The sequence below is a fragment of the Dipodomys ordii genome, unplaced genomic scaffold (genome assembly GCF_000151885.1).
Source record: "Dipodomys ordii isolate 6190 unplaced genomic scaffold, Dord_2.0 Scaffold64, whole genome shotgun sequence".
Lineage (NCBI taxonomy): Eukaryota > Metazoa > Chordata > Mammalia > Rodentia > Heteromyidae > Dipodomys > Dipodomys ordii.
The window spans coordinates 2,669,445-2,682,999 of NW_012267280.1; the positions used below are offsets into that span (position 1 = coordinate 2,669,445).

The 13,555-nt window shown below is 50.6% G+C and overlaps 1 protein-coding gene across 1 annotated transcript in view; it reads left to right on the forward strand.

Annotated features, from left to right (window-relative positions):
• Catsperd (catsper channel auxiliary subunit delta) overlaps positions 1 to 13,555 on the forward strand; it is a 43,396-nt gene that overhangs the window by 6,670 nt on the left and 23,171 nt on the right. The window contains exons 7-10 of the mRNA XM_013022660.1: positions 2,703 to 2,816; positions 4,088 to 4,171; positions 9,459 to 9,609; positions 10,529 to 10,624. Of these exons, the coding sequence (XP_012878114.1) occupies positions 2,703 to 2,816; positions 4,088 to 4,171; positions 9,459 to 9,609; positions 10,529 to 10,624 (445 nt within the window). The remainder of the gene's footprint in view (positions 1 to 2,702; positions 2,817 to 4,087; positions 4,172 to 9,458; positions 9,610 to 10,528; positions 10,625 to 13,555) is intronic.

A 13,555-nucleotide genomic window follows, 5' to 3' on the forward strand; every position in this document is an offset into this window, starting at 1 on the left:
GTCCGGTCGTGGGGCCTGAACTCTGGGCCTGGGCGCTGTCCCTCAGCTCTTCAGCTCAAGGCTAACTCTCTAGCACTTGAGCCACAGCGCCACTTCCGGCTTTTTTTCTTTATGTGGTGCTGAGGAATCGAACCTAGGGCCTCAGGCATACAAGGCAAGCGCTCTACCACTGAGCCACCTTCCCAGCCCCCAGACTGGCTTTTAAACCACAATCCTTAGATCTCAGTCAGAACGGCAGGCATGAGCCACCAGCACTAGACTCCATCTTGCTTTGTGAACATCTCACCTTGACAGCATTGTAGATGCTGCAGAAAAATAACAGAGCCCCTTGGTCCTCCCTTGGTGTCTCCCATGGCCATGCCTTACATGCCCAAACTAGTGACAAGACCAGGAAGTGGCATGCATGCATGTTATATGACACACTTCTAGTCCTGGGTCATTTTGTCCCATAGCCCATTGTCATCAACATACGCTCACTCCTCTGCAGGACACCGGCCCAGTCTCCCAGTGGACACTTACCACCAAACTCTAGATACAGTCCTACTTTATTTTGGGGGTGGATATAAGGGAGAGAACCTAGAGTCCTGTAGACACTAGTCAAGTTTCCTGCCACTGAGCAGCACCCTTCATCTTTGTTGTTTTGTTCTGTTGTTTTTTTTTGGTCGGCCGTGGGACTTGAACTCTGGGCCTGGGCGCTGTCCCTCAGCTCTTCAGCTCAAGGCGAGCGCTCTACCACTTGAGCTACAGCGCAACTTCCGGTTTTTCTGGTGGTTATTGGAGATAGGAGTCTCACGGTCTCTCCTGCCTGGGCTGGCTTTGAACCACGATCCTCAGATCTCAGCCTCCTGAGTAGCTAGGATTACAGGCGTGAGCCACCAGCGCCCGGCTTGTTCTGTTTCTTGAGAGACATGATCATACATGATCATGCAGCCCAGGCTGGCCTTGACCCCTCGATCTTCCTGCCTTAGTCTCCCTAGTTGGATCACAGGTGTGTACCACCATGCCCAAATGTGACTATGTTTTAAAACATACATATATAGCTGGGAATGTGACTTAGTGGTAGAGTGCTTGCCTAGCATGCATGGAGCCCTGGGTTTGATTCCTCAGTATCACATACACAGAAAAGCCAGAAGTGGCAATGTGGCTCAAGTGGTAGAGTGCTAGCTATACACACACACACAGACACACACACACGTGATAAAGCTTTATTTGTACATTAGGCACAGGAAGACTTTTCAACACCAACTAAACATAAAGTAGAACACTTGCAGTCAGAAGTGGTGCTGTAGCTCAGGTGGTAGAGCACTAGCCTTGAGCCTTGAGCTGAGGGACAGCACTCAGGCCCAGAGTTCAAGCCCCACGACTGACAAAAAAAACAAAAAGAACACTTACAGTCTTCGCAGTAAAAGTTGTAGATATGTTCTCTGTCTCTTGGTCTCTTGATCTCTTTGTCCATCTCTCTCTGTCCAGCTCTCTGTCTCTGTCTCTGTCTGTCTCTCTGTCCTATCAACTGTCCTCTCCCCACTTAGTGGTCAAATTGCCAGCATTGACTCAGTTTATTCGATAAAAGCAGAGTTACTTGCAATGAGCACTGTGGTAGTGCCGCAGCGGATCTGCTTGCAACAGCTGCTCAGGGTCCACCGTGCGGGCAGGTGGCACTGTGTGGGGGACGCTGGACTTGCAGGGGCCTTACCCTAGAGGGTGGAGTGGGAGGCCAGGCGGTTTCTGTGCACTGCCCAGAATGGCATGCAACGTAAAATTTAGGAATTGTTTACTTCTAGAATTTTGCATCTCCTATTTTGGGACTTGGATTGATAGGGAAGTCACTGAAGCCACCAGAAGTGACGCCAGAGCCACTCTACCCCAGTCTCCACCAAGCTGCCCCTCAGTTCCCTCCTGGCCTCACTCACCGCGGTGGCGGGCGTAACTAGGGGATTTGCTTGGCCCAGCAAACGTCCCTAAGGATGAATTCAATTTGTTGGGTGTCCATGGTTGGTTCTTTTTGTCTGCTAAGTAATATTCCATGATAGAGGTATACCTCTATTTAAAAAAAATATTTCAGCAAGAATTTATTTTGGTGTAACCAGGTTTAAAATAGGGTGAAATAGAAAAGAGACACACTTCCTGCTCCCCAGACGAGAAATGGGAGTTAAAGACTCCTCACGTGCCCACACTTGCACTACAAGAAACATAGATCTGCTGGGCATGGTGGTGAACAAAACACTAGTCTGGGTTACTCAGAGGGTCAAGGCTTGACCCTCTTGAGCCCAGCAGGGTTGAAGTACTCAACATGGATCAGGTGTCTGCGGTAAGCCTGGTGACCCCTGGAAGCAGAGCACCACCAGGAACTTGAGGAGGGGGTAAGCTGGACCCAGGGAGAAACACAGCAGAGGTCCAACTCTGATGTGGCTGGAGGTGCAGCTCAGTTGTGTAGAGCATGTGCTTAGTGCGTGCCCAGTCCTGGGTTCCATCCCAGAAACAAGAAAGGACACAGCTGGTGTGGTCACATCCTCATATGGTAGCCCAGCACTCAGAGCGAGACCCCATCTTTAACACGTGAGAGGGGGAGAAAGGGATCAGGAAAGAAAATAGGCTGCCCCAAGCAGTCGTGCACCAGTTTTCCTGCAGACACAAAGCTGTCCTTTCCCGCACGGAGGCCCACAGCGTGACTGCTGACAAGTGTGTGTCTACTGTCTCCCCAGGAAATAAGCAACGACATCTTTGCCTACATGCAAGGAGATGAGCTAGCTCAGGCTCACATCTATTTCTCCAATAACGGCGGCTACAGCTTTGACTTGTTCGTCTTTGAAAGCCAGGTATGTGGGGCTGGGAAGTGGCTCAGTGGTAGAGTGCTTGCCTGGCATGCATGAAGCCCTGGGGTTTGGTTCCTCAGTACCGAATACAGAGAAAAAGCCGGAAATGGCGCTGTGGCTCAAGTGGTAGAGTGCTAGCCTTGAGCAAAAGAAGCTCAGGGACAGAGCTCAGGCCCTGAGTTCAAGCCCTAGGACCAGCAAAAGGAAAAAGAAAAGTTTTTTTTTTAAAAAAAAAAAAAAGAAAGAAAACCAGGTATGTGCCATTGGGTTAGAAAGCAGAAGCACGAGTTTCTGTCCTTTCTGTCCTGCTCTGTGGGTGATGCAGGAGGCCCCCCCTTGTGTCTGGGAGTTTGAGACCAGCCTGGACAGCACAATAACCCTGGGTTTCCATCCATCCATCCATCTGCACAGAGGCACGATCACACAACTGCCAAAGGCCCAGCAGGGTTCCTCCTTATTTAAAGCTCCTGCAGGCTTACAGGTTGGAGGGCAATGCCCAGGTGCAGGCCCTGGGTGAGCCATGCCCATCAGGTCCCCTCTGCCGCCGTCACGGGGAGGACCCACCCCACCCTGCACACGAAAGAACTGCAGCTGGGTGAGCAAGTGTCGGTGACTTCAGAACGTGACTGTCTTAGGCCACGTGTCTGTGGGGACAGAGTGCCCGATCCTGTGTGGGAGGCACCACTCACAGCCCCGCAGGCTGGGAAGCTGCCTCCGTGGTCCTCCCAGAGCCCAAGGGAAAAGGAGGGAAGGCTCTGGGGCCCTCTGGTGTGATGGTGGAGCAGCCTCCACCCGCCCTGCCGCCATGATGGCTCTGGCCAGAGTCATATACTGCTGACCCCCCAGAGGCCGTGCCAATGGGTCTTCCCCCGCAGATGACATTTCAGGTCTTAGGTCTCCATGACAACAATCTGAGCCAAGTGGGATCATCTCAGTCGTGGGGGGAGGGGGAGCCTGCTGCTCAACCCCTCCCCTAAATCCCCATTGTCTGGGATTAAGTTCACGCCACAGGACCAGTCTGACATGGACACAGGATCAGGTCCCAAATGCAATGAATGACTAGTGTTCAGACACCACAGAGCTGACCTGTCTCCATTCAAGCATTGGTGCCAGAGGCTGTGTTTCCCTACACAGGAAACGAAAGAAATACTCCTTCATTTTAGCTTGTCAGATCAACTGCACCAGCACTTAAACATATTATAATTATAATGTCATCACAACACATAGCCTTATAGTCTTGATGCACATGCACAATTTTCTTTCTTGCTTCCTAGGCTGCAAACCCTGGGATGTTAGGGGGAATCTTTCACTTTCACCCCTTGTCACAGATCGGCATTCTTATTGTTGACAAAGGAATGGTAAGTCGATTACCCAGGGGGCAGACTTCTGAAGTGCCTTTGGCCACTGCTAGAGTTTTGTTAAACTCTTACTTTACATATGTAGTTTCTCATACTTGAAATTTGCTTTTTATTCACCTTTCTATGTATCCATCCACCTAACTATTCAGACATCCATTTCACCATTTATTTATCCCCCCACCCATCTATCTATCCACTTATCCATTCACCCATCTATCCATCCATCCATCCATCCACCCACTCATTCATCCATACATCAGTCCAGCACCCATCATCCATCCTTCCACTCATCTATCCTTTGATCTACCCACCCATCCATCCATGTGCACACCTATCCACTCTGAATCCTTCCCTTTCCTCGAATTCTCTGTCCATTTTTTTTTTTTTTTCGCTTTTGCAGCTTGAACTCTGGGCCTGGGCACTGTCCCTCAGCTCTTCAGCTCAAGGCTAGCACTCTATCATTTGAGTCACAGCACCACTTCCGGCTTTTTTCTTTTTGCTTATGTGGTGCTGAGGAGTCGAACCCAGGGCCTATGCATGCAAGGCAAGCGCTCTACCACTGAGCCACCTTCCCAGCTCTCCTCTGTCCATTACACACACACACACACACACACACACACACACACACACACACAGAGCCACATTTATATGGTGTCTTCTGTTTGCTAGACACTGTGATGAGCACAGGACATAGATTATTTTCAATGCTCATGTCAAGTACCTCTTTGAATGGCTATTTAAAAATGAGGCACACAAAACCTGTAATTTACAGCACCACTTGGTTTAAGTTGAAGAGATAAAGCCAATGGGAAGCAACTCACAGAGAGTCTAAGTCATCAGTAGCCAAGTCTTGCAGAAATTACAAAAGGGATTTATGGTATGACTGAAGTTTGGCAGAGAGCCACTGGAGACAGTCCCATTCTGAGTGGGGAGACGAGGTAGTGTCACAGTGGTTACAAGATGGTGCCCTGTGATTGCTGCAGACAAAGCCACTAGGGTTCCCGTGGGTGAGGGGAGCCAGCATCATGATTTGGCGGGTGCAGAAGAGACCATGAAATTCTGTGAAGGGTCTTGTAGCTTGAGTAGAAGTTCCTGAGTGGTGGGCTCAAGTGAAATGAAGTGAAGGTTCAAGGAGCCTGCCCCACAAGTATCCACCGCCCCTTTGCTTGTTCCCCTAGCTAAACCCTGCTTTGTCCCCTGTAGACATCATAAATTTCCTAGATTACCAGGTGCTGGTGGCTCACCCCTGTAATCCTAGCTACTCAGGAGGCTGAGATCTGAGGATTGCGGTTCGAAGCCAGCCTTGGTAGAACAATCCCCATGAGACTCTTACCTCCAATGAGCCACCCCAAAACTGGAAGTGGTGCTGTGGCTCAAAGTGGTAGAGCGCTAACCTTGAGCAAAAGAACTCAGGGGCAGGGCCCAGACCCTGAGTTCAAGCCCCACAACCAACCAAAAAAAAAGCCTAGATTGTATTTCTGGTCCTGTCTCAAGAAGGTCCATCTTCCCAGGAGGAGGTCCTGGCTGACCAGCCAGTGCCTCCAAGTGTCCCAGGCCTCCGGGGAGGGTGGGGGGCACTTTTCCAGGTTTGCTTTCCTAGCCTGGAAGCACTCATTCCTGTCCCTCTGTTTGGGGCGATGGAGATTGAACTCATGGACTCCTGCTTGCTAGGCAAGCCACATTCCCAGCCTCTTGTGCGCTTCAGTTTATTTTTCAGATAGGGTCCTCTGATTTTGCCCAGGATAGCTGCAGGACGAGATCCTCACACCTCTGTCTCCTGGTTAGCTAGGATAACAACAGTGCACCACCACACCCCTCTCTCTTTATCCAACATATTTGTCTTCACCAGGCACTCCTGCTGATCTCCTGTGGTAGAGTGGGCAGCAACTTCATGCTTCCCGCCGCACCCCTCTCCCTGCCCTTTTAGGATTTTTGTTTGTTTTGATAGTTTTTTGTTTTGTTTTGCTTTGTTTTTGGTTAGTCGTGGGGCTTGAACTCTGGGCCTGGGCACTGTCCCTGAGCTCTTTTTTGCTCAAGGCGAGCACTCTACCACTAGGAGCCATGGCGCCACTTCTGGTTTTCTGGTGGTTCATTGGAGATTAGAGTCTCACCGACTTTCCTGTCCAGGCTGGCTTTGAACTGCTGTCCTCAGATCTCAGCCTCCTGAGTAGCTAGGATTACAGGCCTGAGCCACCGGCACCCGGCTCTTTACTAGTTTTTTTTTGTTGTTGTTGTTTTGTTCCCTTGCTTGTTTGCTTCTACACAGTGTCGGGTCTCACTATAGCCAAAGCTATAGTGTCTGGCTTGATAGGGTTTTTGTTTTGTTTTGTTTTTGTCAGTCGTGGGGCTTGGCTCTGGGCCTGGGCACTGTCCCTCAGCTCTTCAGCTCAAGGTTAGCTCTCTACCACTTGAGCCACAGCACTACTTCCGGTTTTCTGAGTGATTTTTGGAGATAAGAGTCTCACAGAGTTTCTTGCTCGGGCTGGCTTTGAACCGTGATCCTGAGATCTCAGCCTCCTGAGTAGCTAGAATTACAGGCCTGAGCCACCAGCACCCAGCTCTTAACTAGTTTTTTGTTGTTGTTGTTGTTTTGTTCCCTTGATTGTTTGCTTCTAGACAGTGTCGGGTCTCACTATAGCCAAAGCTGGCCTGGAACTCAGTGATGCAGTCCAGCCTGACCTTGACCTTGAGATGCTCCTGCCTCAGCCTCCCAGTGTACACCACCACTCGTGGCTGAGGATGGCTTTGTGCGTTCTGATTCCTAGCCAGGACTGTGCCAGCCCAGCCCTCCATTCCACCCTGCTCTGGGCTTGTCCAACTGAAGATCCTTTATTAGATTTCTCCATAGTGAGATGGCCCTCCACATGCTGCAGGAGGAGGGCACAGGGGGCAGAAGTGGGGAGGGGAGGGGGGAAGAAGGGAGTGGCCCAGGGGGCAGGTTTGCTCCTGCCATGATGTCTGCATTTATGAAACCACGGTATATAGCCCACGATACTGACAAACATGTGAAAGAATAATAAGCTAGTGAGCCACGAGAGAGACAGACAGACAGAGACAGAGAGGGCATAGCATTATCAGGCTGGCTCCTTGCCTGGCCCCTCCAAGTGACAGCAGTTGTGCTCCTGACAGGCTGTGTGGGGGATGAGGGCACCATGGGAGGAGCTGGGGCCAGGGGACCCCTCCACTCAGCCTCTTCAGTAGGGCTTCTGCCTCCTTCCTGTCCTGGGAAGAGGGTGGTCAGTTTTTATTTGGTTTAGTTTTTGGAGGTCCTGGGGTTTGAACTTGGGCCCTGAGCTCGCTAGGCAGATACTCTACCAACTGCCGCCATGCCTTCAGCCCTTTCTGCATTCATTATTTTTCTTTTCTTTTCTGACCAGTCCTGGGGATTGAACTCAGGGCCTAGGTGCTGTCCCTGAGCTCTTTTTCCTCAGGGCTAGCGTTCTGCCATTTGAACACAGCACCACTTCCAGCTTTTTCTCTGTGTGTGGTACTGAGGAGTCGAACCCAGGCTTCATGCATGCTAGGCAAGCACTCTACCACTAAGCCACATTCCCAGCCCATCATTTTTTAAAAAGCCTCAAGTTTATCCCTGAGCTGGCCTGGGGGGGCCATCCTTCTATTTACATTATCTGCCTAGCTGGGTTGGCAGGTGTGAGCCACTGCATTCAGCTTTTTTTTTTTTTTTTTTTGGTCCAGTCGTGGGGCCTGAACTCTGGGCCTGGGTGCTGTCCCTCAGCTCTTCAGCTCAAGGCTAGTGTTCTACCACTTGAGCCATAGCGCCACTTCCGGCTTTTTTTCTTTTTGCTTATGTGGTGCTGAGGAATCGAACCCAGGGCCTCATGCATGCAAGGCAAGCACTCTACCACTGAGCCAACTTCCCAGCCCCCGCATTCAGCTTTGACCGGTTGAGATAGGTGCTTGCCCTCTTTCTGCCCAGGCTGGCCTCCAACTTTGAGCCTCCTAATCGCCACATCCCAAGTAGCTGGTATTATAGGTGTGTGCCACCACACCCAGCCTCAGAGTAGTGTTGGTAGTTCCACCCTTGCAGGTGTTGTCAGAAGGACACAGGCTGTCCTGGGACCCTCCAGGATATCTGGAGGACAGCGGGCTTTGGAAAGCACATAGGGGAATTTGTACTTGATACTAGAACCAGAGGCTGAAGAAGTAGAGGGAAACAATAGGGGTTGTGAGATGGGCAGGGTGGCATATACCCACAGTGCCAGCATGCAGGAGGCTGAGGCGGGAGGAGCACCAGCTGAAGGCCAGCCCAGGCAAAGGTAGCCAGATTTTATTCTGAAAGACAGAATGGAAGCTAAGAGGACTGGGCATGTAACTCCAGCGGTAAAGGGCTTGCCTGGGCAGTGCAGGGCACTGGGTCCCATCCTCAGTAGTGAAGGGGGAAAAAAATATAACAAAATATGGACCACCTCAAACCAGACACCTTAGAAGGGGAAGATAACAGAGCGGGGCTGCTTTATAACAACTTGTCCTTTTTTCTTCTTTTTTGGTGCCAAAGATTGCACGAGTTCCCTTGCCACCTCGACTCCTCCTCCGGCACGGTAGACTGGCACTTGGCCACTTGAGCCATTCCTCCAGCCTGGCTTTTTGCTGGTTATTTTGGAGATAAGAGTCTCACAGACCCCCCCCCCCAGGTGGATCTTGAACCACGATCTTCTAGACCTCATCCCTCCTGAGTAGCATGACCCTCTGGAGCCTGGCCTATTTTCATTATTTTGCAACAGGCTCTTGGTAGTGCTATATTTGCCTCGGGTGACCCCCAAACTGGGGATACTTGTGTCTCTGCCTCCCAGATAGCTAGGACTACAGGCATGCACTACAAGCTGCTGTAGAAGGCACTAGTCTAATCCTGGGAGACCTAACCCACGCTCTGGTTACCCTTTGGTGGGTAACCTAATCCTTAAAGCACCACCCTCTTGTAATACTGCTGCCTTTGGGGCTCAGACCTCAGCACATGAACCTCTGGAAATCTTTAACTACACCCACGGTGGAGGCGACCTGAGCTGGCCACTGATGGGTTTCCCACATTTCAGGCCAGGTTGTTCCCTGGGGTGGGGTGTCCTGGCTTCCACTCCATACCTGGGGGCTCCCCCACTCCTTGTGGCCACAGGTCCCCAGATTAGCTCCCCTTCCCTCCAGGGCAGAGTGGCCCCAGGGGACAGCTGCTGGCCTTGGAAGGGCTTCACTTTGAGAAGCCGAGGATGAAGGCCCAGGGAGGAAGCTGAACACCGCCGCCGCCGCCTGGGTCACAGCTGTCTCCTTCTCCCAGGCCATGTTCCAATACACGGACTACCCACTCAACCTCAGCCTGGGCATGGCCTTCCCATACAAAGATACCATGAATGTCGTCCTCACCCCGGGCCAGAAGGGCTTTATCATCCTCTGGAGCCAGAACAACCTGTTTGTGTCTCCCAACTCAGGTGAGGAAACATAGGAGGGACTGGGCTGCGACTTGACCAGGCAGGGGGTGGGGCCCAGGTGCTGCCCCGGTAAACTGCCCTCCCCTCCCCTTCTGCTTCCTTCCTAGTAGGGCTGGGGGACAGACAGGTCCAGATACACACACACACACACACACACATACACACACACACTAGCCGCTGGCAGAGGCCCCTACTCTTGGTCCAGGGAACCTCATACTATCTTGCTTGAATGAGATGTGTCAGGGTACCCGCTAAACGTTGAGCATCCACCTGGAGATGAGCATTACTCCAGACAGAAAGATCTAGAAGGCTGGGCTGGGAAGGTGGCTCCGTGGTAAGAGTGCTTGACTAGCATGCATGAAGCCCTGGATTCCACTCCTCAGTACCACACACACACAGGATGTGGCGCTGTGGCTCAAGTGGTAGAGTACTAGCCTTGAGCAAAATGAAGCTCAGGGACAGTGCCCAGGCCCTGAGTTCAAGCCAGGTGCCCATGACTCACGCCTGTAATCCTAGCTACACAGGAGGCTGAGATCTGAAGATCAGAGTTAAAAGCCAGCCTGGGCAGGAAAGTCTGTGAGGCTCTTATCTCCAATAAACCACCAGAAAACCAGAAGTGGCGCTGTGGCTCAAGTGGTAGAGCGCTCGCCCTGAGATGAAGAGCTGAGGGACAGTGCCCAAGCCCAGAGTTCAAGCCCCATGACTGACAAAAAAAAAGAAAGAAATAAAAAGAAATCACTTTGCACACGTGTGATGGTTCATGCTGGTAATCTGAGCTACTGCAGAGGCAGGGGAGACAGAGTTTGAGGGCAAACCCCGCAAAATTCCTAAGGAAATATAAAAATCACGGGTTGTGAGCCACATGCCTGGGTCTTCATTAGGGTCAGGCCTCAGAGGTCACTGTCCACTGTCTCCCTAGGTCAGCTTGTGAACACTGTCCAGTTACAGCAAGAAGGGAAGATCCAGTTTCCTTCCATCTTCGATACCAACATCACCATCCACAACATCGCTGCCAGTGGGTACTGCTCTGATGGGGATCTCGAAAAACCTGGGTACCACTTAGGGCCACCAGCCTGTAGTCCCAAGCTATCCCCATGTGCAGAAGTTGTTTGTCAAAGGCCTAACAGACAAAACTCAAAGATGATCTGGTTCCTCATTAAAAGAACCATCCCTGCAGGAGTGGCCAGTTACTGTGGCCAGATGCTGCTATCCTGGTGGCTCAGGCCTGTAATCCCAGCTACTCAGGAAGCTGAGCTCTGAGTGGTTTGAAGCCACCCTAGGCAGGAAAGTGTGTGACACTCTGACCTCCAGTTAACCGACAAAAATCGGGAAGTGGAGGTGTCATTCAGGTAGTAGAGCACCAGCCTTGGTGTAAAAGCCAAGTGAGAGGAAGAGGCCCTGAATTCAAGTATTCAAGTTCTAGTAATGGCACATATGCAACCAAATTCAGCAGGAATGAACTCATGATGGGTGGTGTGTGTGTGTGTGTGTGTGTGTGTCTGTGTCTGTGTCTTTGCCATCAACTTTAGTCTTCCAAATAAAGACTCACACATATTAAATACTGCCCTGGGGAAGAGAATATTTAGAATCATCTCTACAGGGATTCCTCCTCCCTCCCTCCCTCCCTCCCTCCTTCCTTTTTTGGTTCTTTCCATACACATGGCATCATGCTGTGAGTTATCCTACAGTTTGCCTTCTTCAAGCAAATGTCCTATAAAGTTGCCCTCTTGATAACTTTTTTTTCTTTTTTCTTTTTTTTGTGCCAGTCCTGGGCTTGATCTCAGGACCTATGCTGTTTTCAGACTACCTTTGCTCAAGGCTAGCATTCTGCCACTTGAACTGTGGCACCACTTCCCACTTGATCTGAATAATTTATTGGAGATAAGAGTCTTACAGACATTCCTGCTTGGGCTGGCTTTAAACCTCAGTCCTCAGATCTCAGCCTCCTGAGTAGCTAGGATTACTGGTGTGAGCCACCAATGTCCAGCCCTCTTAACTTTATCATTAACCAAAACACAGTGTTATACAGATTTCTGTAACAGCCTTGCATATCTAAGCTTTGTTTTCTTGGTGGTACTGGAATTGAACTCAATAACTCAATCTCATGCTTGCTGGGCAAGTGCTGTACCACTACGCCCTGCCTCCGGTCCTCTTGTGAACTAACTGGCTAGTTCTTTCTTCTTTTTTCTTTTTTTTTTGTCGGTTGTGGGGCTTGAACTCTGGGCCTGGGCATTGTCCCTGAGCTCTTCAGCTCAAGGCCAACGTTCTAGCATTTGAGCCACAGCACCACTTCCAGTTTTCTGGTGGTTAATTGGAGATACGAATCTCACAGACTTTTCTGCCTGGGCTGGCTTTGAACCATGATTCTCAGATCTCAGCCTCCTTTGTAGCTAGGATTACAGGTGTGAGCTGCCGGCACCTGGCCAAACTGGCTATTTCTGAGAGAGGGTCTGGAGTCCTGCCTGGGTTGTGACATGTTTTAGGCTAGGATGACAGGTGCACACCACCCTGCTCGGCTTCTTCTACTGAGATGGGGTGTTGCATACCCTGCTGACCAGGCTGGCCTGGAACTCCAGTCTTCCTGATCTCAGCCTCTCATGTAGCTAGGATGACAGGCCCAAACCACCCGCATCCAACTTGTGACAGAAACGTCTTACCTTTGGAATAGCAAATTTCCATGTCCTATGCCCCAGGCCCACTCTGCCTTTATGACTATTTTAGATTCCACATATTAGTGAGCTCATAAGCATGTGTTCATGAGTAGCTGTGTTCACTTACTGTAACAACCTCAAGATTCATCTCTCTTGTAGAACATGGCAGGATTTCCTTTATGAAGGCTAAATAATATTCTGTTGTGTGGACAGACTACATTTTCTTTGTCCTTTGACTCCTGTGTGGGCATGTAGGTTTCCACACTGGCTGCTGTGTGCAATGCTGTGGTGGACATGAAAGTTGGAAAATGCGCATTGAGACCTGAACAAGCCACACGGTGGTTTCACCCTAGCTACTCAGGAGGCCGAGATCTGAGGATCACGGTTCAAAGCCAGCCCAGACAGGGAAATCTGTGAGCCCCCTACCTCCAGTTAACCACCAAAAAGCTAGAAGTAGAGCTGTGGCTTAAATAGTGAAGTGCTAGCTTTAGAGCAGAGAAGCTCAGGGACATACTCAGGTCCTGGGTTCAAGCCCTGGGACTGGCATAGGAAAAAAAAAAACAAAAAACAAAACCTACCAAGGAGCCAACACACACCATCAGGAATGTTATGATTACAGAAAAAAAAAGTCAAATGATAACAAAATGTAGAGACATTGGAAGTGGTATGCACTGCTGGTGGGAAACACAATGGCAGAGCACTTGCCAAGAACGTGCACAGGCCTGGAGACCATCCCAGCACTGGAAAACATCATTTAGAAAAGGAAAGAAAATTGGGCTGGAGGTGTGGCTTAGCAGTAGAGTACCTGCCTAGCAAGTGCCAGGCCCTGAGTTCAAAACACAGTAGAGCCAAGCACCTGTGGCTCAGGCCTGTTATCCTAGCTACTCAGGAGGCTGAGATCTGAGGATCACCATTCAAACCCAGGCCAGGCAAGAAAGCTTGTGAGACTCTTATCTCCAATGAACCACTCAAACACCAGAAGTGGCGCTGTGGCTCAAAGTGATAGCATGCGAGCCTTGAGCAAAAAAACTCGGGACAGCACTCAGGCCCTGAGTTCAAGCCCCATGACTGACAAAAAAAAAAAAAAGGTCTGGGAAGGTGGCTCAGTGGTAGAGTGCTTGCCTCCCATGCATGAGGCCCTGGGTTCGATTCCTCAGTACCTCATAAGCAGAAAAACCCAGAAGTGGCGCTGTGGCTCTAGTGGTAGAGCACTAGCCTTGAGCTGAAGAGCTGAGGGACAGTGCCCAGGCCCAGAGTTCAGGCCCCACTACTGATTTAAAAAAAAGCGGGGGGGG